The sequence below is a fragment of the Symphalangus syndactylus genome, chromosome 18 (genome assembly GCF_028878055.3).
Source record: "Symphalangus syndactylus isolate Jambi chromosome 18, NHGRI_mSymSyn1-v2.1_pri, whole genome shotgun sequence".
Classification (NCBI taxonomy): domain Eukaryota; kingdom Metazoa; phylum Chordata; class Mammalia; order Primates; family Hylobatidae; genus Symphalangus; species Symphalangus syndactylus.
This window is the reverse complement of record NC_072440.2, coordinates 62,414,659-62,439,854: the sequence shown is the minus strand read 5'-3', so window position 1 is coordinate 62,439,854 and position 25,196 is coordinate 62,414,659. Positions and strand designations below refer to the sequence as shown.

The 25,196-nt window shown below is 49.0% G+C and overlaps 2 protein-coding genes across 3 annotated transcripts in view; both read right to left on the bottom strand.

Moving 5' to 3' along the window:
* LOC129468556 (beta-crystallin B2) overlaps positions 1–22,144 on the bottom strand; it is a 29,556-nt gene extending 7,412 nt beyond the window's left edge. Inside the window, exons 1-3 of one of the 2 annotated variants that reach the window (XM_063623426.1) lie at positions 22,087–22,144; positions 5,158–5,261; positions 3,203–3,282 (exon numbers count right to left, since the gene is read on the bottom strand). In XM_063623426.1, coding sequence (XP_063479496.1) covers positions 3,203–3,256 — 54 coding nt within the window. In that variant the 5' untranslated portion in view covers positions 3,257–3,282; positions 5,158–5,261; positions 22,087–22,144. Of the gene's footprint in view, positions 1–3,202; positions 3,283–5,157; positions 5,523–12,074; positions 12,111–22,086 lie in introns of those variants that run through there. The other variant, XM_063623425.1, reaches the window with a different exon arrangement.
* On the bottom strand, positions 17,193–23,672 carry CRYBB3 (crystallin beta B3). Its single transcript, XM_055254269.2, has 5 exons — positions 23,406–23,672; positions 22,087–22,205; positions 20,991–21,123; positions 19,532–19,674; positions 17,193–17,825 (listed from the first exon to the last, which is right to left on the bottom strand). The coding sequence occupies exons 1-5, from the start codon at positions 23,478–23,480 to the stop codon at positions 17,660–17,662; spliced, it is 636 nt and encodes a 211-aa protein (XP_055110244.2). The 5' UTR covers positions 23,481–23,672; the 3' UTR covers positions 17,193–17,659.
* Positions 23,673–25,196: the final 1,524 nt, after the last annotated feature.

Sequence of the window (25,196 nt, the reverse complement as noted above, 5' to 3'; positions counted from 1 at the left end):
GGTGCCTGTAGTCCCAGCTACTGGGAGAGGCTGAGGCAGGAGAATGGCGTGAACCCGGGAGGCGGAGCTTGCAGTGAGCCGAGATTACGCCACTGCACTCCAGCCTGGGTGACAGAGCGAGACTCCGTCTCAAAAAAAAAAAAAAAAAGAAAAAGAAACAAAGACAGAAACTGCCTTGTGATATTGTTTGTTAGAAGGATTCAGAGGAGCATAATGGTTAGCACACAGTATTTGCTCTGCTTGTGGGACACCTAATTATGACATAATTAAGACATAATTATGTTAAGAGATATGGTACAGATTCCAGCAAGTGGCAGAGCTGAAATTGGAGCCCAGGCTTGTCTGATGCAGCTGAAATGGAAGCAGCACGTTGCAAACCCTAACACTCAACCCTAATGTTCTCATCAGCCCAAGGGAGGGGGCCATGGGATCCCCATCGGGGAAACTGAAGCTCTGCAAAGTGAAGGGACCCACGCAACATCCCACATCCAAGCATTAACCATGAGGCTAGCTGCCACCTTTCACGGTTCCAGTGAGAATTTTGGAGGTAGAGCTTTTTCAGCCACATTTCCCCAGGAAACTGCCCCTGGATGAAAAGATGGGCTCAGGTCAGCACACTCCCAGTCGGGGCAGCTACAGAATCAACACGGTCAGCACAGGCTGGATAAACATAGCCCTCTCTCCCAGGCCTGGGATTAGCCACACAAAGAAAGGGAAAGGGGTGCCCTACAGGGCTTAGAGGCGAATTCCACAGGCTCAATCCAGCCTTTACAGTCAGTGACCCAGCCCTTTACAGTCACTGACTCAGCCAGAGATAGGGTCAGGAGACAAGGGTTCCAATGTGTCCTCTGTTACATCCAGTTGTACAAACCTAAAAAGCAATTCAATACTTTGGGCCTCAGCTCCCTCATCTGTAAAATAGGGACTCAAGAATGTGGAAGTTCGGGGCTAGAGTTTATTATTACCCTGGCCTGGGAGACCAGGGCTTGTGGGTGGTTAGCACGTAGTATTTGCACTGCTTGTGGGAGACATAATTATGTTAATTAAAAGACATGCTACAGATCCCATGTGAATAAGTGGAAGAGGTGAAATTGAATCCCAGACTTGTCTGATGCAGCTGAAATTGAAGCAGCACTTTGCAGACTCTAACCTGTGCACATTAACACTGGGATCTTGATCAAATGCAGTTTCTGAGGTAGCAGGCCTGGGGTGCCCACCTGAATAGGGGTAGGCAGGTGAGGAAGGGCAGTTTCTCCATGCATTTGAAAGCCCAGAAGCTCAGAGGACCCAGGAGCTGGATAGCATTGTTATTAATCAATAGAGTAGAGGGCAAAATTTTACAAATTATCCAATCCTTTAAGCCTGCACTGTCCCACACAGCAGCCATTAGTAACATATGGCACTGAGCACATGTAATTAGCCCATATTATTACTTATACTGTGTTCTAAGTGTAACATACACATCATATTTTGAAAATTCAGAATGGAAAAAATAATGTAAAATATCTGCCTAATAATTCTTATATTGATTATATATTAACGTGCTCATCTTTTGGATATATTGGGTTTCATAAAATGTAATATGAAAATTAATTTCACCTATTTCTTTTTACGTTTTATGATGTGGCTACTAGAAAATTTTGCATTACCTAGGCCTGGCGCGGTGGCTCACGCTTGTAATCCCAGCACTTTGGGAGGCCGAGGCGGGCGGATCACGAGGTCAGAAGATCGAGACCACGGTGAAACCCCGTCTTTACTAAAAAAATACAAAAAATTAGCCGGGCGTGATGGCGGGCGCCTGTAGTCCCAGCTACTCGGAGAGGCTGAGGCAGGAGAATGGCGTGAACCCGGGAGGCGGAGCTTGCAGTGAGCCGAGATCGCGCCACTGCACTCCAGCCTGGGTGACAGAGCGAGACTCCGTCTCAAAAAAAAAAAGAAAATTTTGCATTACCTATGTGGCTCACATTATAGGTCTAGTGGACAGAGCTTCTTGCTTTTTTCCAAACTCACCCAGCTCATTCCCACCTCGGCGTCTTTGTGCCTGTTCTTCCTTTTGTCTGGATGCTCTCATCAACCCTCACCCCCATTTTTCATTTTTCTGTGGAGATGGGATCTCACTGTGATGCCCAGGCTGACCTCAAACTTTTGGGTTCAAACAGTCCTCCCGCCTCGGCCTCGCAAAGGCACCCCCAATTTTTATATAGCCGCTTCCTCACTTGACCCAGGTGTCTGCTCAAAGTCACCTCCTCAGAGAGGCCCTCCTGGACCACCTGAGCTAACACAACCACTGCGATGCTCAGGAGCCCCTTCCCCTAGTTTACAATTGTTTGTAGCACTTCTCACTACTGGAAATCATATATTCATTTATTTATTGTCTGTCCTTCTTCTGGAAAGTAAGCCTCAAAAGGGACTGATTGGGGTGAGCAGGTGAGGGGCTGCATCTGCTCAGGCTTCCCTGGCCCAGGAGGCACCGAGTCAGACAAAGGGGCCATTCCTGAAGGAACTTGTGCCCGGGGCTACCAAAGCAGGGAGGCGCAGGGAGGCACAGGAGGGCAGTCAAGTGGGTGCTCCTCGATAGAGGTTTGAGGGCAGACTGGGTGTGACAAGCCTCTGACGTTGGGATAAGATCCTGCCATTCTTGGGTGGGCAGGTGGATGAGGAATCAAAGAAGGAATTATTTGCTGGTGTTAGGTGGATGCTCACCCCGGGCCGGGTGTTAGGCTGAGCCTGGTTTCTTTGGCTCTCACAACTTCCCTATGCAATAAATCTGACTCCTCCTTTTACAGAGATGGAACTGAGGCTCAGAGGGATCAAATAATTGGCCCGGGTCACACAGCAGGTGCAGAGCCAGGACTCACACCCACCTTCCGTCTACTAATCCCATCTCTGACTGAGAATGAGGGTCTACTCCAGTTTCAGGGAGCCCTGTGGACAATAGGGTGTGGCAAAACAGGTAAGGGAGAGAGAAACTGAAGTCTCCAAAGCCAGAGGCTGATACTGGGAATCCCAGCATGCCAGCTATGGGCTGGGGAGGGACTTTCAGAATCAGCCCCAAATGTGTGGGTAGAGGAGACTGAGTCCCAGACAGGGGCAGGGGCGGAGAGGGGGTACCCATGAAGAAAGATGCCAGGCCCATTTTACAGAAGGGCAACTAAATCTGGGAGAGAAGCAATGCACGCCCCCTCCTCCGAGAGGTACCCACCTTGGGGTTGAGGGACTGTGGCTTGCCCGCCTGGGTCTGGTGGTCTGAGGCCATGGTGGACTGTCCCGTGCAGGAATGACCTGGAATAAAGCAGTGAGGACCTGGAGGGGCCACTGGCTTTTTCACTCTGTGGGGCCTTGAGACTACTCCCCTCTGGCCCCAAACATTCTCTTTTTTCCCTGGTTTCAGGCCATCCCAGAGCTGTGGGGTCCGTAAGCAGCTACTTCAACTTCTGTCCTTAGCTTCATTTATTTCTATCCAGGCCAGCTCCAGAAGGAGGGAAAAACAAGGTCTACTCAAAGAAAAAGAGCGGTAATAAACTAGAGCTTAAATGAGGTCCCAAGTGGGTCCCCAACACTCAACCCCAGACAATAGATACCACACAGAATATAGAACGGTCAATCCCAGAACTTCTGCCTTTATGCAGAAATTTCTTAAATAAAATTGTGTGGAACAAACAAAACCTATGCATTGGCTGTATTTTGTGGTGTGGTGGTGCCCAGTTTAGAAACTCACAAAGTTCCCTGTTCCCCTGCTCCTTCTCCCACCCTCTCCCTGGGACTCCTCTCCCCATCCTGGTACCTAGATTTCTCTTCTCTGCCACTGGTTTTACTCCACCATTAGTGAAATTGTCTGATACAGAACCCACGTTACAAGAAAGGGAAGAAATGGGTGCGACGGTAGAAATCCAGGCACTGTGGCAGGCAGCAGGGTAGACCTGCCTTAGCTAGTGAGAACATCAGAAAAGTCTGGAAAAGTGTCAGCCTCTTCCCCCTTCCTGCAGGAGGGGTGGTCAGACCAGCTAGTGAGAACATCAGAAAAGTCTGGAAAAGTGTCAGCCTCTTCCCCCTTCCTGCAGGACGGGTGGTCAGACCAGCTAGTGAGAACATCAGAAAAGTCTGGAAAAGTGTCAGCCTCTTCCCCCTTCCTGCAGGAGGGGTGGTCAAACCAGGCTGTGTTTCCCCAGGGGTAAGAGAGGAAGTCTGGCCTTCCTCTTCAGAGATAACGCCAGCTTCCAGAAGCCCCTTCCACATGAAAGGCCAAGACTGGATGTTTCCCAGGAGGAAGAAATGCAGTTACGCACCTTGGCAGCCAAACCTACTGCACTCCCACAAGAAACCAGCCCTCTGGGCTTGTCAGAGTGCCTGAGGTCCCGCCATATCGCTTCCCAATCCTGAGTGTTCACAGACTGAAGAAGCTCAGTTGGTCCAGTTCAGGAGCCGTCTCTGCTGCCTACCAGAATTGAGACTCTGGGCAGGTCACATCCTCTCCCTGTACCTCCACTTCCTGTTCTATAAAATGGGGACAGTAATGATGTCTAATAATACCTGTGAACAGGTTGTGAGGATCCAATATGTAATGTATAAAACCGGAAGCACTTGGCCGTGGGCCCAGAACACGCTCAGCATGCAGCAAATGGCAGCAATTGTGGCATTATTAGAGTCATTTCTACCACGCTTTAGTGGCATTGAAATCACCTGTTGCTGGGAGCTGTCACATACCTGAGGCTGCATCCTACCCCCTAGCACTCCCAGAGGCTAGGCACAGAGTGGGTGCCCCATAATTGCAGATGTGGAGGAAAACGGACTCACCCACCTAGAAACATTGCTGAACTGTCACTGGTTTGATTCTTGCAAAACCCTCAGTTACATTCTCCTCCTCAGCAACTGGTGAAACAAGGATGCTGACAGTCTGTTTAATATTAATAATAGAGAACATTACCCCAATGCCCACTGTGTGCCAGGCACTGTGCTGGATGATCCACCTAACTTATCTTGAATCCGTACAATAAAGGCTTTTTAACCCCCTTCCCAGTTACCAGAAAAGAAAACTGAGGCTAACAGCATTGAAGTCTCTGCCCAAAGTCACTTGTCAGAATCCGGGTGCTCCCACACTTGCCGACAGGGGTGAGGATGAGAGAAAGAAGGGAAGACAAGCAAGAGAGGCAATCTTACCAGTGACACCAGCCCCTGCGAGTGCCGTGAAGCTCAGCCAGCGGGAGGTGGCATTTATACCTTCCCCAGAAGTGCCGGTGCCAAGATGAGTGACCGCTGTGTTCCTGCGAAAAGCAGGGTGAGAATGCTGGATTAAGCTCTCACCAAAGCTCAGGTCAGCAAATGCCCACAGACATTGTGTCTCTGCACAATAATGTCATTAGCTTTCAGATTCGGCTGCGCCAGGGCGGTCAGGCGGCTGGGCAAGGAGATGCCCACTTTGCATGCATCAGCCATCCGGCTGCCAGGGCCGGGGGCACGCTGGGTTCACTGGTACGGTCAGTCAGGCCCTGAGGCATCGCAGACAGAGGAACATCTCAGTGGGCCTGGGGAAGAACAAGTAAAGAAGGGTGGTTTGGCAGAGTCCGGGCTTCGTTCATCTACCCATTTATTCATTCAACAAATATTTGTCGGGCATCCACTTGGTGACAATCTCTGTTCTAGGGGAGAGTGTCAGGAAGAGGACCTACCCCAGCCCAGGCCATTCAGAAAAGCTCCTGGGAGGTAGCGCATCCCTCAGGGATGGAGAAAAGGAAGACTGGGAACAGAGTGGGGGGACAGTTCCAAGCAGAAAGCGTCCATATACAAGGAACCAGCATGGTGTATTTCAAGAAGACCTGAAAACAGGTTAACAAAGCTAAAGCATGACATGTGACAAATAGGGCCTGTGCCAGGTGGCCAAGGTGGGCAGCGCCTGATGTTGCAGGGCCAGGGAGGCCAATTATGGAGAGTGCATTTTATTCTCAAGGCCCCTGGCTGTTTCTCTTTCTTTTCTTTTCTTTCTTTCTTTTCTTTTTTTCTTTCTTTCTTTCTTCTTTCTTTCTTTCTTTCTTTCTTTCTTTCTTTCTTTCTTTCTTCTTTCTTTCTTTTCTTTCTTCTTTCTTTCTTTCTTCTTTCTTTCTTTCTTTCTTTCTGTCTTTCTTTCTTTTTCTTTCTTTCTTTCTTCCTTTCTTTTTCTTTCTTTTTCTCTTTCATTCTCTCTTTCTTTCTTTCTTTCTCTTTTCTTTCTTGCTTGCTTGCTTTTTCTTTCTTTCTTTCTTCTTTCTTTCTTTTGAGATGGAATCTCGCTCTGTCACCCAGGCTGGAGTGCAGTGGTGTGATCTCGGCTCACTGCAACCTCTGCCTCCCAGGTTCAAGCAATTCTCCTGCCTCAGCCTCCCTAGTAGCTGGGACTACAGGTGTGCGCCACCAGGTCCAGCTAAATTTTTTTTGTGTGTATTTTATTAGAGACAGGGTTTCCACATGTTGCCCAGGGTGGTCTCGAACTCCTGAGCTCAGGCAATCCAACCGCCTTGGCCTCCTAAAGTCCTGGGATTCCAGGCATGAGCCACTGCACCCGGCCTGTTTCTTAACCACTGTCCTAGAGTGAGGTGCTTTTAGATCCCTACCACTGGCCCCTTCACTGCCACATGGGTGCCCAGCCTTTACTCACGTTTCTTTTCTTTTTTTTTTTTGAGACGGAGTCTCGCTCTGTCACCCAGGCTGGAGTGCAGTGACACAATCTCGGCTCACTGCAAGCTCTGCCTCCTGGGTTCACGCCATTCTCCTGCCTCAGCCTCCTGAGTAGCTGGGACTACAGGCACCCGCCAACACGCCCGGCTAATTTTTTGTATTTTTAGTAGAGACAGGGTTTCACTGTGTTAGCCAGGATGGTCTCAATCTCCTGACCTCATGATCTGCCTGCCTTGGCCTCCCAAAGTGCTGGGATTACAGGCGTGAGCCACCGCGCCCAGCCTTTACTCACATTTCTTTAGTGCACACACCTTCCTTGCAGCCCAGGCTGTGTCTTGATCCAATCCGAGGCTTAGAGATTGGGTCAAGTATACCTGCTTTCCCCTGTCTCTCGTTTTCTTAATACACATATGCATGCACACACATGCACAGACACTATGCACACGTGCCCCAGCCCCCTAGCTGGGCTGTTCCTTTTGCAGCACTCATCACCACCCAACATTCTGTTACTCATTTATTTTCTGTCTTTCCAATGAGGAGATAAGCACCACAAAAGCAAAGGAGTATTCCCCCTGGTTTACCATGGTATCTCCAGAGCCCAGTGCCTGATGCATAGTAGGTACTTGTTTTAAAATCCCAGGGCTGGCCGGGCACAGTGGCTAACGCCTGTAATCCCAGCACTTTGGGAGGCTGAGCTGGGCAGATCACCTGAGGTCAGGAGTTCGAGACCAGCCTGAGCAACATGGAGAAACCCTATCTCTACTAAAAATACAAAATTAGCCGGACATGGTGGCGCATGCCTGTAATCCCAGCTATTCAGGAGGCTGAGGCAGGAGAATCGCTTGAACCCGTGAGGCAGAGGATGCAGTGAGCTGAGATCATGGCATTGCACTCCAACCTGGGCAACAAGAGCAAAACTCTGTCTCAAAGAAAATAAATAAATAAAATAAAATAAATCCCAGAGCTGCTGTAATAAAGTGTCACAAACTGAGTGGCTTAAAAACAACAGAAATTGGGAAAGTAAAATGGTGTTGCCACTATGGAAAACAGTGTGGCTGTCTCAAAAAAAAAAAAAAAAATCCAACATAGAATTACCATATGAGCCAGCCATTCCACTTCTGCACACGTGCCCCAAAGAATTGAAAGCAGGGAATTGAAGAGATAGTTACACACCCATGTTCATAGCAGCATTATTCACAATAGCCGAAAGATGGAAACCACCCAAATATCCCTCAACGGATGAATGGATAAACACTATGTGGTCTATCCATACAATGGAATATTATTCAGCCTTAAAAAGAAAGGAAATTCTGACTCCAACATGATGAGGTTTGAAAATGTTATGCAAAGTGAAATAAACCAGACACAAAAGGACAAATATTGTATGATTCCACTTACGTAAGTTACCTAGGGTAGGCAAATTCATGGAGACTGGAAGTAGAATAGAGGTTACCAGGGGCTGGGAGGAGTGGGGAATAGGGAGTTATTGCTTAATGGGTACAGAGTTTCTGTTTGGGATGATGAAAAAGCTGGGGATGGATAGTGGTGATGGTCCCATAACAATGCCACTGAACTGTACTCTTAAAAATGGTTAAAATGGTTAATTTTATGTTTTGCAGCATTTTACCACAAAAGTGTCCAAAAAAAAAAAAACCCAGAAGTTTATTGTTGTGTAATTCTGGAGGCTGCAAGTCTGACATCAAGCTGTCAGCAGGGCCATGCCTGCCCCAGGGGTTCTAGGAGAGGGTCCTTCCTTGTCTCTCCCAGCCCTTTGTGTTTGCCGGTAATTGTTGGTGTTCCTTGGATGGGAGTTGCATCACTTTAATCATGTGACTGTCTTCTCCCTGTGTCTTCACATCATCTTCCCTTAGTGCATGGCTGATTCTATGTCTACATTTCTGCTTTTATAAGGATGCCAGTCATGTTGGCTTAGGTGACTTCATTAGGTAACTTCACCCTGATGACTTCATTTTAAATTGATTCCTTCTGTAAAGACCCTATTTCCAAATAGAAGGTCACATTCTGAGGTACTGGAGGTTAGGACTTTGGAATATCTTTTATGGACACAGGTCAGCCCATAATAGATCTCAGTTAATATGTGTTGAATAAATGAATGGATTCAAGACCTGGCTGTGTCCTTATAAATAAGAAAGAATTCCTAACATTTTGATAGTATGAGAGCTTGACATGAGTCAGGCATTGTCCATACTCATCTTTTTTTAATCCTCCCAACAAACTCAAGATGTGAGTATTGTATTTATTGATCATTCCATTTTATAAGAGAGAAAATTGAGGCTCAGACAGACTAAGCCACTTGCCCAAATTTGCACGGCCAGTGAGTAGTAGGACTAGGCTTTATGGATTAAGCCCTGAAACTGTCTGGTTTCATTAATTCAATCCTCACAACCATCTTTGAAGTAGGTATTATTAATGTCCCCTAATACAGATTAGGAAGCCAAGGCTCATAGAGCTTAAGTAACTTTTTCGAGGTCACATAGCCAGGAAGTGGTAGGACCAGTGCTTGAACTTATATCAGTCTGACTTCAAGATAAATGCTCTTAGCTTTTAAACTATAAAGCTTCCTACAGAGCTCTGGGAATTTAGTGAAGTTTTTCTCTTCCAGGCCTCAATTTCCCCATCAGAAATGAAGTCCTTGGCGCCAAGACCAGCTCAGTCAGGGAGACCCTAACCTAGCGGCGCTAGAGGAATTAAAGACACACACACAGAAATACAGAGGTGTGGAATGGGAAATCAGGGGTCTCATAGCCTTCAGAGCTGACAGCCTCAAACAGAGATTTACCCACATATTTATTAACAGCAAGCCAGTGATAAGCATTGTTTCTATAGATTGTAGATTAGCTAAAAGTATTCCTTATGGGAAACAAAGGGATGGGCTGAAATAAAGGGATGGGTCTGGCTAGTTATCTGCAGCAGGAGCATATCCTTAAGGCACAGATCGCTCATGCTATTGTTTGTGGTTTAAGAACGCCTTTAAGCGATTTTCTGCCCTGGGCGGGCCAGATGTTCCTTGCCCTCATTCTGGTAAACCCACAAACTTCCAGCGTGGGCATCATGGCCATCACAAACATGTCACAGTGCTGCAGAGATTTTGTTTATGGCCAGTTTTGGGGCCATTTTATGGCCAGATTCTGGGGGGCCTGTTCCCAACACTTGGTCCCTGCACCATGTATTAGGTTGGTGCAAAAGTAATCACGGGTTTTGGCATTACTTTTGATGGCAAAAACCACAATTACTTTTGCACCAACCTATTATTCTCATTGAGTAAGCAGTCAGGGTTTTCACTGGCTGATAGAAGTGGTAAAACATGCTAGGGAGATGTTTGATTATTATTCCTATTTTTACAGATAAGCAAAGTGAGGCTCAGAGAGGAGACTTTCTTGCCCAAAGGCTCACAGCTACGAAGTGGTAGAGCTGGGATTTGAACTCAAAGATCAGGATTTGTAGACTCCAAAACCTTCAGCCTAGCCTACTTCTCTTCTCTTACCTGTTTCCTTCTCCTTCACACTTGCGAAGAGTTAAATATTTTGGCCCATGGACATTACAATATTTGTAATTATACCCTTTGTAAATGAGCCAATCATGTGAAGCCCTCAGTAGTGGCTCTTACAAATATTATAGAAAGCACTCAGTAACTATAGCTTTTATGCTATTCATTATTATTACATCTGTGCAGATGGCAATGTTTTAAAAGACTTTTTATTTCTTTTCACTCCCTCACTCAAAGTAGGTGCCAAGACAGAGACTGTCAGCAACCCGCCTGTTTCTTTCTACTAATTCATTATTCATTTCTACTTCCAGCAAATGTGTCAACTATGAACTCAGTGGGGAGTGATACAGATAGGGTCCCCACCTTGGTGCAACTTACAGCCCATAGGTTCCTATGATCTCAAAATGCTTTGCCTTTTTAAAAATTTGAGGTAGGGTCTTGCTCTGCTGCCCAGGCTGGAGCACGGTGGTGCTATCACAGGTCAATGCAGGCTCCAACTGCTGGGCTCAAGTGATCCTCCTGTCTCAGCCTCCTGAGTAGCTCAGACTACAGGTATACACATCTGTGCACAGCTAATTAAAAAAATTTTTAGGGATAGGGTCTTACTATGTTGTCTAGGTAGGTCGTGAACTCCAAGCCTCAAGCAATTTTTCTGCCTTGGCCTTCCAAAGTACTAGAGTTTCAGTCATGGGCCACTGCACCTGGCTGATCTTTGCTTTTGATGTGACTTGGGTAGTTTGCTCATCTAGCCAATGAGCTAGGTCGTGGAGAGCTGAGCCATGGCTCAGTCATCTTCATGCCCCCAGTGCCTACATAGGATCTAGCACATAGTAGGTGCTCAGAAAATATGTATTGACTGGCTGAATTAATTAATGATAAAGAGCAGGGGTGTCTTCATTTGGGCTCTACCAGAAGCAGACTCTAAGACAACAAGTTCAGGTGCATATAATTTATTTGGAAAGTGATCCCAGAGAGCATCAGGAAGTAGGAAGTGGGGAAGCAAGCCAGAAAAAGGCAGGCAGGCAACTCAGGGTGTATTAGTGAGCAGGTTACCACTGGGTCTTCTTAAAATTAGGGGGTGTCATGTGATTCATTCTGGTCAGTGGATTCTGAACAAACATGACTGGTGTAATTTCCAGGTGAAATCATCTTCTTACAGGAGCCACACTTTCCAGTGCTCTCTTCTCTTCTGCTGTCCTGAGATGGCAACGTTGCAAAATGGCAGAGCCTACACCAGCCTGGGTCCCTGAGTGACTCTGTAGAGAAGAGCCCCCTGCCGACCAGCACTAGACATCTTTCATGAGTGAGAAATGTTTCGTTGTTTTCAACCACCAAGAATTGGGGGCTGTTTGTTACCGCAGCATAGCCTGACAGATACATAGAGAGAAAGGACTCAAACCTTCCTCTCCACTTCATCTTCTTGCCCCCATGAGGAGAACAGGTCTTGGTGTTCCCCTTGGACAAACAATATTTAACTTTTAGATACAAAAGAGTCAGAGCTGGAAGGAGGCTCTGAGATCATCAAAAGGTGTTCTCATAGCTATCAGAAACAACACTCCCTTCTTGTGACAATTTTTTGTAACAGCCCTTTTACTCTCTTGAAATAAAATTGATAATGTAACCCATCTACATGCATGCTTTCAAAATAAATTAATAATAAAATGTCCTAACTCTAACTGTATTATAAAAGAATAATAAGCATAGAATGTATAACAATATGTATTTTGGTATGTAAAGGCTTCAAGCAGATGATGTAAGAAAGCAGTTAGGCAATTACTCCTATTTATAATGCATACATTTAGACAGGAAGTTAATATTAAACTTAATATGCATTAGACATTTTCATACACTTAATGTAGCATTGCCATGGGTGACATTAACTTCCAAAATGGTGAAGAATGCTTGGTAAAGTTCTCACCTGAGCGCTGGGGAGCTGGGGAATTGATACCCCCGCTCCTGTTAGTCATTGGATGAAGGTTGCTCCTAGTAGGTATTCATTCCACAAGATTATAGCTGCCTCCCACCTCTCCAGGCACAAGAGAGAGTTTCCAGGCACATAGACATGCGGATGCTGGCTGGTGGAAGTGGCCCTCACACAGCAACATTGTAAGGTCTGCAGAGTAGGAAAAGCACAGCCAGCATCTTTTACAATCCAGACAGCAGATCAAAGATGTCCAGTGGAAAGGCAAGGGAAAGAGGAAGCTGGCAACAGGAAATGGCCAGAAGGTCCTCCCAAGAGAGCCAAGACTTGGGGATGCATTTGCTGAGGCCCCCTAATGGTGGATTCCTGGGGGCGGTGACCACAAAGCCAGCTGTCCAGCTCCCAAGAGCTCTCAGGCTCCAGTTTCTCTCTCCATGATGCCTGTTCACTGTCTGGGTCCTGGCCCCCTGCCCCTGCCATGAACCCTCTTTGTAGGGCTTTCACTTGGATTCTCTGAGTGTGGCCATGTAGCCTAGTTTTCTAATTTCCCTGTTTCTACAGATGTCTTTAGAATAAACCCCCATTATTGAGTAACTGCAAAGTCTCTCTGCTCCATACAACTAAGGAGCATGTCTTCAGCATCTTGTGTCTGGAACGGAGCTCTGGAAGCCTGTCTGTTGCCCTTCTTCTTGTCATCAAAAAAATGATCAAGAGAAGAGGATGATGAACACTCACATTGCACGTCCTTGGTTTTACTTATTGTTCTAAGCCCTTTCTGCAAAGTAAACTCAGGTTACTACCAGCAACAACCTTATGAGATAGATAGCATTATTATCTCCATGTTACAGATGAGGCAACAGAAGCACAGAGAGGTTAAGTGACTTGCCCAAAGGCACACAGTGAGTGGTGGAGCTAGGAGAGAGGAAACCAGGTGGTGTAAATCAAGTGCCTAACTCAGTCACTCTGCCTCCTATCACTTGACTCTACTGCCTGCAATCACTGAGCAATACTGCCTCTCAATTAAGCTGGTGAAATGATCTCTTGGCGCTAAACCTCGCTGTCTTGTAACTGAGGGATATTCTTGCTTCACTGTCACTCTCGGGTTCTGCCCTGTAGAAGACAAAATTTGAAGGCCGGGATCAGTGGCTCATGCCTGTAATCCTAGCAATTTGGGAGGCTGAGGTGGGTGGATGATGAGATCAGGAGTTCGAGACCAACCTGGCCAACATAATGAAACCCCATCTCTACTAAAAAAATTAGCAGAGTGTGGTGGAGCACGCCTGTAGTCCCAGCTACTCAGGAGGCTGAGGCAGGAGAATCGCTTGAACCATGGAGGCAGAGGTTGCAGTGAGCCGAGATTGCGCCACTGTGCTCCAGCCTGGGTGACAGAGCAAGACTCCACCTCAAAAAAAAAAAAAAAAAAAAAAAATTGAGTCTAGGTTGGGGCTAAGAGCAGCCTTTTGGAGTTAGACGGGCCTGGGGTCAAATCCCAGTTCTGCCCCTCCCTGGCTGTGTGACCTCAGCAGTTGGCTTCCTCACTCTGAGCCTTTTGGAGCTGAAGACTGGAGAGGACAACGTATGGGAGTACTTGCAAAGAACAAGAGCTTCCTGACACAGATGGTTATTATGGGTGTGAGGCTTTGGATGGAGTCCCTTGGACATCAGTGACTGCCTAGGGCTGCCATGAATCTGGCAGTGCAGCTGAACCCCACCTCTGGAATCAACCCAACTCCAGATCCCGGGGCTGCGTTTGGCCTGGGAGTGGACACAGTGAGTGGGCACACTGACTCACACTTGAGCCAGCCTCCCTGTAAGCCTCCCTGTAAGCCTTCCTGTTACCCAGGAGCCAGTCAAGGGGCCTGTTGGTATTAACTGAGATCAGGCATGGACAGCTTGTGGCCTGGTGCCTAGACTATAGTAGATGCTCAATAAATGAAGTCACTGCCCACACCAACAGTGGCATTAGGTTGGCCGACCACAGCATCAACAGCTGATGAATATAGAGAAACGGGCTTTGGAGACAGACCTGAATATGAGTCCTGGTCCCATCACTTAAGAGCTGTGGCACTTGGGGCAATTTGCTTCAGCTCTCTGGGCCTCAGTTTCTCTCCTTGCATATGAGGATCACTATTGCCTGTCTGTAGAGTCGAGATGAAACTCTAGAGCACTCAATAATGTGCTTGGGGTTTAGCAGCAGCTCTACAGTGGCAGCTATTATTACCGTTGTTTCTGCTGCAACTGCTGATGTTACTTTCATCTATATCTCCCTGGTGACTTCCTGTCCTTGATGGATACATCAGAGTGTATGGCACTCAGGAATGGATTCAGGTCTCAGTTCTACCACTTCTTATCTGTGTGGCTCTAGGAAGGTGATGTTGCCTCCCTGAGCCTGTTTCTTCATCTGTTAAATAGAATTAATAACCACACCTACCTCCCAATGGCATTCTTAGGGTTCAATGAGATGATGTAAGCGCTGATTTATAAAGCATGACAGGCCGGGCGCGGTGGCTCACGCCTGTAATCCCAGCACTTTGGGAGGCCGAGATGGATGGATCATGAGGTCAGGAGTTGAGACCAGCCTGGCCAACATTGTAAAACCCCATCTCTACTAAAAATACAAAGATTATCCTGGTGTGGTGGCACATGCCTGTAATGCCAGCTACTCAGGAGACTGAGGCAGGAGAATTGCTTTAACCTGGGAGGCAGAGGTTGCCATGAGCCAAGATCGAGCCATTGCACTCCAGCCTGGGTGACAGAGTGAGACTCTGCTTCAAAAAAAAAAAAAAAAAAAAACAGACTGGATGGCACCTGGTTCATGTCTATAATCCCAACACTTTGGGAGGCTGAGGCAGGAAGATCGCTTGAGGCCAGGAGTTTGAGACAAGCCTGGGCAATACAGCAAGACCCTCATCTCTACAAAAAGTACATTTTAAAAATTAGTTGGGCATGGTGGTGTGCGCCTGCAATCCCAGTGCTTTGGGAGGCTGAGGCAAGAGGATTGCTTGAGACCAGGAGTTCAAGGCTGCAGTGAGCTATGATCACGCCACTGAACTCCAGCCTGGGCGACAAAGCAAGACCACATCTCAAAAGATAAAAAAAAGAATAAAGCATGATAAGGCCTCTCCTTGTGAAAGGGAGGAAGGGGTGGGTCCAGCGGGGAGAAAGGGGTGGGCAATAGGGGTGCTGTATCTCCGCACTGGGGATGTCAAGCCCCTGCCTTCCATCTGTCTCATTGCTGGGCCACCCCTGCCCCATCTGATCCTGATGCCCAGCCCAGGTCTCTCACACACTCGGAAAAAGTCAAGGTGATTTCTCACCTTGTTTGTAAAATATGCAAGTTAAAGTAATTGAAAATTACCGTATCCTTTTGAACACCTTCCTGAGGCCCCCATAGGCCTCCCACACACCAGCTGCATCACCCAATGGGAGGCTGCAGGTGGCTGAGACAGGCTCCGGGCACAAAAGGGGAACAAAGTCAGGGAAATGATGCAGAGTTGGCTCATGGAGGTGGGACGGGTGAGGGGTGGTCCCAGGGCCTGCCTGCAGGAAGTCCGTTGTCAGCTGGCTATCAGAGAGGAGGCCCCTCCCCTTCCTACCTGGGGGCAGAAGAGACTCAGTTATGGCTGAGCATGGTGGCTCACACCTGTAATCCCAGCACTTTGCAGGGCCGAAGTGGGTGGGTCACCTGAGGTCAGGAGTTTGAGACCAGCCTGACCAACATGGTGAAACCCCGTCTTTTCTAAAAACACAAAAATTAGCCGGGCGTGGTGCTGCGCACCTGTAGTCCTAGCTACTTGGGACGCTGAGGCAGGAGAATTGCTTGAGCCCAGGAAGTGGAGGTTGCAGTGAGCCAAGATGGTGCCACTGCCTGGGCAACAGAGCGAGACTCTGTCTCAAAATAAATAAATAAATAAATAAAGGCCTCATTTATGCCTGGCACTGCCCCAGTGTCTCTGTTCAGCTCTTCAGCAACTCCCGCTGCCCAGATGAAGCCACGGGGGCCCAGAGCAGTGGTCCGCGGGGGGAGGTGGGATGGGCACTCAGTACCCCAGGTGAGGCTGCAGAAGGCCTCTGGGCAAGGGGACAGAGATACTGAGGCATGAGAGAGAGAGGCTCAGGTGGACCGCACCAACACAGCTCGCCAGGCTCTCTGCAGTAGCCTCCCAACTGGTCTCTCTGCATCCCTCCTTGGCCACTAAGTGTATTATCTGCACCCTAGCCAGAGTGATCCTATGAAACCCCGATGCAGACCATGGCTCCCACCTCCCTCAGAGAACAAGCAAAGTCCACTATGGTCTGCAAAGCCCTAAATGACCTGACCCTGTTCCCTCTGAACCCTACCCCCAGTCTTTTACTCCATTCCAGACCAGCTGGCCCCCTGGCTGTTTCCCATTAGGCCAGCACAATCCTGCCTAGGGCCTTTGCACCTGTTATTTCTCTGCCTGGAATGTTCTGGTGGTTCACTGAGGACTCGGCTCCTCTGCACAGGGTTCCCTGGCCACCACCCCCATCACTTCCATATTTTTATCCAGCTTTATTTTTCTTGGTATTTACTGCCTCCCAACATTATAGCCTTCATCGACCTGTTTATTTACTTTCTGTCTCTCCCACAGAAGGTGAGAACCTGGAGGGTAGGACATTGTGCCCTGTTCTTAGGCCTTGAACAGGGCATGGCATTTGCTGAATACACTGAACAGGGCATGGCATTTGCTGAATACATTAATGACAACAGAGACTGACCCACAGAGAGGTGGAAGGGAAAATAATGGATAGATGAATGGAAGGAAGGAGGGAAGGAAGGAAGGAAGGAAGGAAGGAAGGAAGGAAGGAAGATCAGATAGACACATTGATGGACAAGTAGATTGACAGAAAATTTGGTGGATAAGTGGATAAAAGGATAGAAAGATGGGTGAGTGGAAGGAAAAATGGATGAATTAATGGAAAGAAGAAATATAGGAAGATGGAAGGAAGAATGAATGGATGGATGGGTAAGTGGGTGGATGAATGGATGGATGGATGGATGGATGCATGGATGGTTGAATGGGTGGTAGGTAGATGGTTGGATGAATGAATGGGTAGATGGGTGGGTGGGTGGATGGATGGATGAATGGGTGAGTAGATGAATGGATGGGCACATGGGTGGGTGAATGGGTGGATGAATGGGTGGGTGGGTGGGTGGGTGGATGGATGGATGGGTGAGTGGATAGCTAGACTGACAGACGTTCAGATGGAAACATGCAGCAGCAGACAAACACAAGATCAGGGCAGTAGGGGCACATGGTTCTGCCTGAAACGATTAGAGCCTAGGATATGGGCAAAGTTCCCAGCCCCTTCCTGGGAGTCTCAGAACGCTCAAGCCCCAGCCTCCTTCAGTGAGCCTCTCCCACAGGTCCTGCCCCAGGCCTGGCTCCCTCAGGAAGTGATGCTGAGGAACATGGCGGGTGGGGGACCAACCCCAGGCTTTATTGAGCAGATTCCAGGGAAGGGTGGACAGGTCGGCCCTCGCCCCAACCCTGGAGCCTCCTCTTCTTGCCCTTGCAGCCCCCCAGGGTGGGTCTGGGTCCTTGAAGTCTGGGTGCCTTTCAGCTGCTGGGGAAGCAGCCCCGCTTGTGCCACTTCTGGTCGCGGATGCGGCGCACAGACTGCAGCTGTGGCTGGCTGGCGTCCCACTCATTCCAGTGGCGGTACTCGCCCCGCTCAAACACGTACTGGCGCCCACGGTAGCCGGGGAACTCATAGCCAACCCACCTGCCGGGAGACCAAGGTCGAGATGTGGACGGTCTGCTTCCATTCACCCTGCCTCCAGCCAGCATCTGACCATGCACTCTGCCTGCCTACATTCCTCTTTAGCTCCCCAGAGCCCTCGGGATGAATCCAAACTCCTTACCCTGCTCACAGGACCCTTCACAAAGCATCTCTAGCCTTATCCCTCAACATCCCATTCACACTCGACACCATGGCCTCTCTTATTCTACTTTCCCAGAACCTGCTGTGTTGGGGGGCCTTTGTATGCATGATTCCTTCTGCCTGGAACACTCTTGCACACCTCATGCTTCTCCTTCCCTCTTTTTTCCACTTGCATCCTTTACAGCTCAATTTAGATGTCTCCAGACTCCTGCAGGCTGAATCGAGTACCTTACTGGGACTCCCAGAGCCCCTTGTGCATCCCAGTCCCAATCCTGATCATAATACGTTGTGAATACCTGTTACTTTGTCTGTCTCTCCATCAGACTATGTATTTTTTTTTTTTTTTTTAGATGGAGTTTCGCTCTTGTTGCCCAGGCTGGAGTGCAGTGGCGTGATCTCGGCTGACCACAACCTCCACCTCCCAGGTTCAAGCGATTCTCCTGTCTCAGCCTCTTGAGTAGCTGAGATTACAGGCATGCGCCACCATGCCCGGCTAATTTTGTATTTTTAGTAGAGACAGGGTTTCTCCATGGTGGTCAGGCTGGTCATGAACTCCTGACTTCAGGTGATCCGCCAGCTTCAGCCTCCCAAAGTGCTGGGATTACAGGCATGAGCCACTGTGCCCGGCCCCAGACTACGCAATTTCTTTGAGGGCAGAGGATGTGCCATTCTTCTTGTTCTCTGTATCTGCACACCAGCATATAGCAGATGTTCAGTAAAAAAATTGTTGAGTAAATTATTATCAGGGATAGGTGGCACCTCTCAAGGCCCAACCCCAGATTACAAGCCCACAAGTGAGATGTAACCACCTACAAAAAGCAGGTGATCCTAAGACTGCATCAATGGTGATATTAAGCCTAGAAAGAGGGAGGTGATAAGCCTGCTCTCCTCTGTACAACTTGTGTCATATCTCAATAACTACATACATCCTGGGCCCCTTGTTAAGAAGAATAAGAATTGTGAGGGGGAAGAACATTTCAAAAATCAGTTCAAGGGTGTGGGGATGTTTTAAAAAAGGAGGAAGGACTCAGATGGGAACAGGTGGAGAGAACAGATTTCACTAGTTTTAAGTCAAGGCTGCCTAGAAATCTCAACAGTACAGGAGTGCAGGGAACATGAATCATGCAAGAAATTATGGGCACTGATGGCTGGGTGCCATGGCTCACACCTGTAATCCCAGCACTTTGGGAGGCCGAGGCGGGCAGATCATGAGGTCAGGAGATTGAGACCATCCTGGCTAACACGGTGAAACGCCGTCTCTACTAAAAATACAAAAAATTAGCCGGGCGTGGTGGTGAGCACCTGTAGTCCCAGCTACATGGGAGGCTAAGGCAGGAGAATGGCGTGAACCTGGGAGACGGAGCTCGCAGTGAGCTGAGATCACGCCACTGCATTCTAGCCTGGGCGACAGAGCAAGACTCTGTCTCAAAAATAAATAAATAAATAAATAAATAAATAAAGTAATAAACTATCGGCACTGATTCTGTTTGGAGCCAGAGGCATGGCTGACCAGAAGATGGGGCAAGGGTGAGGGTTGGGTCCCTTACGTCCCATTGATGGCACGGACACTCGCCACACGGTCCCGGAAGCCGTGAGCCCACAGGCTGGGCACGTCATCATCCACTATCTCCATCTTGCGGCCACTGAAAGCTGGGTTCTCAAACAGATGCAGTTTGTGATCTGGACTATCCTGAGGGCAATATCATGGGGTGAGCGGCTGCTCCCATATCCAGAACAGAGGTCAAGGAGGCTTCAGATGCCAGAAGGAATCAACAAGTCACCACAAAATAACACCCACCCCCAAACCCGCTGCAGGAGGGAAGGGCCTCAGGAGATGCCTCCACCCCCAAATTCACTGTAGGAGGGACGGGGAGATTCCTCCAAAGCTGGTTGATTTAGGAACTTAGAGCCGTAGATTATAAAACTGAAAAGGAATTTCCAGATCTTGTTCAATCCCATCATTTAAATGATAGAGAAACTGAGGCCTGGAGAGGGTGGACAGAGATCAAAAGTATCAACATATGAGCTTTCCCTCTTTCCTAACCAGATGCCAGTTTCATCTTCCCAGTTTCCCCTCTTCCACTACCCTCTAAGGAGGACTCAGTTATGTGACAAAGAGAAAGGGCTGGAGCAGCTGCTGGGTGTAAGCGAAGCAGGGGAGGGAGAAGGGTGATGTTTAAAGTGTCACTGTGGGCCGGGCGCGGTGGCTCAGGCCTGTAATCCCAGTACTTTGGGAGGCCGAGGCAGGCAGATCACTTGAGGCCAGGAGTTCAAGAGCAGGTTGGCCAACATGGCGAAACGCCACCTCTACTAAAAATACAAAAATTAGCCAGGCATGGTGGCATGTGCCTTCAGTCCCAGCTACTCAGGAGGCTGAGGCAGGAGAATCACTTGAATCACATGAATCACATGAGCAGAGATCATGCCACTGCACTCCAGCCTGGGTGACAGAGCGAGACTGCAACTCAAAATGAAATAAAAATACATAAATAAAAATGTTTAAAAAGAGAGAGAGAGAGAGAGAAAGACTGCACTCCAGCGTGGGTGACAGAGCAGGAGTCTGTCTCGAAAAATAAATAAATAAATAAACAAATAAATAAAAAGTGTCACTGTGGACTGTGTCCCTTTCAGGTGCTAGAAAAACACAAGTGGAGAACTTAAAGTATTTTGAAGTTATTTCCTGGACTGCATTTCTTTGATAACAATACTGATTTGAGACTGGGCCATGTGGCTCATCGTTTTAGTAGGGTTACAAAGAAAAGTCCCAGTGCTATGCTGGTTTAATTCAAGATGTGAGTCCTAGTGTCTCAACCCCCAACCCAATATCCCTTCAATATCCCACTTCTTGTCCCACACCATTGTTCAGATCAGAAATATGAGGGCCCTTCCCAGGCCAGGTCCATATGGGCCAAGCCCTCAGCCCAGCTTGTGCAATGAGCTGCCTGACCAGCTCTCAGTGCACCCTGCTTCCAGGAACGCCCAGCAGTGGGCAGGAACCACACTCACAATATTCAGAGGCCGGAGGGACAGAAGGCTGTCACTATTACGGCTGTTGGACCAGGCATCCCAGCGAGGATAATCACCCTTCTCCAGAACAAACTGCTCCCCGCGGAAGGCCCTGGACTCAAATGCCAGCCACCTGAGGGAGGAAGAGGCTTGGCTGGGTCACCTTTGCTGCAGCTGAGGAAGGATTCAAGTTTAGTGAGAGAAGGGTCCAAGAGCTGCTGACCTTGAACCTTGTACCCTCCCTCCAACCCTACTGCTAATTCCTGGACCTGTAATTAAAGGAGCTGCTAGGACACACTGAGAACTGAGACTCTGGGCCAGAAAACCATCCTAGGGAATGTTATTGAGAATCTAGCCTCTGTGCAAGGTACTCAGAAAAGTCTTTAGCACAATGTCCGGCACACAATAAGTATTCCATAGGTGACAGCGACTTCTTCCTCTTCCTTTTCTTCTTCTTTGTATTGTATTGTTATTAATATGTATTTATTTGCATCATTCCATTCATTTTCATAAAAACCCTCTCTGAAGTACGTACCATTGTTATCCCCATTCAACAGATGAGAAAACAGAGGCCTGGTGTGTGAAGCAACTTGCCGAAGATCACCCAGATGGTTAGTGCCAGAGCCTGGACTTGCAATCCAAAGGCGGGAATTCAGGGCCCAGCTGGGATACCTGCCTGCCTTGTGGACATGGACGGGACACTTACGCACTTTGGCCTCAGTTTCTCCATCTATAAAGTGGGGATAAGAATGACACCTCTCTTGCAGGGTCATGAGGATTCAACGACATAATGCATGTTACATTTTAGGTGTTACAATTATCATTAAAATTATAAATATTAAATCCCATGTTCCAGTCACTGAGTTAGGTGCTAGGTTGACCTTGCTGTTCTTCTTCCAACCTCAGGTATCCTGGGATTTTCTGCAGACATCTAGGATTCTAGAGAATTCTTCAACTCTCATTTTACAGATGCGGAAAATGAGGCCAGAGCAGGCAGGGGAGCTGTCAAAAGCCCCACAACAGATCTAGAGCTCGGGCCTCCACGCTCCCAGAAGGCTCAGGGCTGTGGCGAGGGACTGGGGATCTAGGTACTCACGGCCCGGACTCCACTTGGATGGAGCCCACCTTCTCCAGCAGGCTGTCGGTCAGGCTGGGGCACTCGGCCGAGAGCTCGCAGCGTTTGCCTTGGAAGTTCTCTAGTTCGTACACGATCACCTAGAAGAGCAGCGTCCTCAATATCCCACCTCTGCTGGGCTCCGGGCTTCCAGCCTCTGCCCCTCCTTGGGGCATTAGAGGGAGGTACCGTCTGCTTTCTGCATCTCTCCCGCCTGGAGCCGGCACCGAGGCGGGCCTGCACTGCCCTCTAATGGTCATGGAGGGAAAAGCCTGCAGGAACTTCAATGAGACCAATTAAACTAGGGATTGCAACTCTGATGTCCGGCAGGAGCCAGGTGGGGAGTCCAGCGGACTGAAATAACCCAGGAGAGGTCGGTGGGGAAATGAAGCTGCTTCTGGCAATGAGGGGATGAGGTCCCAGTTCCAATTTTTTCAAGAGAGGTCAGAAATCTGTATTTTCCTTAATATGAAATTTCCCCCTTTAAAAAATGAAACACCTGTTTGCAGTCTCTGGGAAGACCTCTGCCTGCCCCAAGCCTAGGAAGAGAGGGGCTGCAAAGGCAGACCAAGGTTTTGCCTCTCTCGCCCACCTGGAAACACAAACTGACTTTGTAGAAGATCCCCAGAGAACATCTGTTCTAGTCATTTTTTTACAGAAGGGATCAAAGAAGCTCAGAAAGGGTAAGATACTTGCCTTGGGCTGCACAGCAAGTTAAGAGGAGGCACTGGGATTCAACCCATCCTTAGACTCTGTCTGGAATAGTTTCCCAAAAAGACGCCGGAGATGGTTTGGAAAGGGCAGAGCCAACACATTCAAACCTTCTCTCAGATTCCTAGCGTGCCTCCCTCTGCTAGCTGGCTTCACTCGTGTCTTTTAGCCTTTACACCAACTCTGGCACGATGTCTGGGCACCATCCCCATTTCAAAGATGGGGCTGTTGAGGCCCAGAGAGCCTCCAAAACCTGTGCCCTTTTCCGGCACAGGCAAGACACCAGGCTGAGGTCAGACAGGAGAGTCAGAGCTCAGAGCCATGTTTCCAGAAACTCCTGGGCCTTTCTGATCCATTGGCGCAGGCAGGATGTGGGTGACCATTTCTGTTTTGCAGATGAGGGAAGATGCAGCAAAGTCATGAAGCAAGTTTCTAACAGGAGGGTGGCAGTGAGAGGACCCACCCGGAGCGTTTTGTCTTGGCTCGGGTGGTTGGAAGGATGGCTCTTCCTTTCTGCAGAGGTGCTGCTTGGCTGGGAAGATGACCCTGAGGCCCAGGAGCAGCCCTCTGACCCCCTCCCTGCCCAGTACCTTGTAGCTGTCCCCAAGGCCTCCATGGCTCTTGCCAGCTGCAGCCTGTTCGGGTGCTCCGTGCTGTTCCGCCATCTCCCCAGGAACACCTCTGGCTTCAAACCAAAGGAAAATGGGTTACTGGATCCACCCAGGAGAAGCCAGGTGTTGATGTGACTGGAGTCCAGGATGAGCTACAGAGCCTTGCTGCCCATGGGGCATGGCCATAACTTATGATCGACATTCGGTCATTCAGTCATTCAGCAAACATCCATTGAGCACCTGCCATGGGCCACGTGGGCTGAGACAGTGGGATCAGGAGCCCCATTGTACAGAGGGGAACTCTGAGGCTCAGCAAAGCGAGGCCACTTCCTCAAGCACATAGTGAGGAAGTGGCCTGGGTCGGGCCTGGCTCCAAAGCCCGTGCCCTTTTCCCCTGATCCAGATGCTCCCCGAAACCCAGGTTTCTCAGAGCTCTCTGCAGATGTCCCACCCCCAGACCCTGGCTAAAGGGTGGGCTTCAGGGAGTTTCCTCTACAGGGGTCTCTCCCACCTCCGTACTCCAGGAACTCTTTTGTTCACTGGTTACTTTATTCAGCAAAGATTCCATGAGCACCTACACAGTGCCAGGCTCTGGGCTGGGTGACCAGGAGGGTCAGGAGACCCCATATGTTGGGAGGTGGACAGACAGACCTCTAGAGAAAGGGCTTGTAAGACCAGGTCGTTGGACACCTGCTCCAGGTCAGTTTCCTCGCGTTCGGTTACTCATTCCTTAAGCATTTATTGAACACGACTGTGTACCAGCCACTTCAAGACCCAGACACCGACAGTACTCCTTCATTGCTACAGGGACAGTGACACGCATTACAGGCCCCTGCCGCAGTCACATGGAAGGATTCTCATCATTGTTGCACCCATGGACACACACAGGACTGTTCTGTGTGTCAGCACACACACATAGGTGCACACACTCGCAAAAGTTTCTGTGGTCACTATCAGTCATATTTCACCCATGGGCTCACAGGACAGCTTTTCTCTCTCTCTCTCTCTCTCTCCTCACACACACACACACACACACACACACGCACACGCACAACCCTGCCCATTTCAGACATCCACAGTGGTACACAAGGCACCTACATCTACACCCCACATCCAACTGTTACCCACCCACAGCTCCCAGCACGGCCACCCCAGCATGCACAGCTGCACAGCCCACATACTCTGGATGCAGGCCTAACCATGCACAGCCTGCGGGCTGTCAGTCCTGTCTGTCCTAGCCTCAGCAGGAAACAGGGCTTGGTCCAGCTCACAGGGGACTCTCGGGGGACTTGGCAGGTACCATGTGTGCCCACTCCCCTCCCTCAGAGAGGCTGTTTTGGAAGGTCCCCTGCCCTAAGCACATGTCCAGGGACTTGGACCGTGGCCACTGCAGACAACGGTCCCTCGTTCCACCCCCAGCTGGGCTGTCAAGGTCCTCTCACTAGGATCCGACCCTTAAGGGAGGCCCTGTTTTTTTTTTTGCAGGCAGTCAGCCATGCACGTCCCAGAGAGACCACCGAAGGTCCGGGCCTGGCAGGGTGGCTTTTGCCTCCCCACCCCCAACCCATCCCAGAATGAACCTGTTGCAGTAGCCTCGGGAAGAACAGAGGAGCCACGGCCGTTTGCAGACTCGCCAGCCTTCGCAAGGGGCATGCTATTTATGAGAACTTTCTGACAGCCCAGCACATCCCAGCCTGCTGAGGCGGCACCCTGTCCACCCAATTCCATCCAGGCCACTTCACTCCAATAGCAAGTCCACGGAGGCCCCCA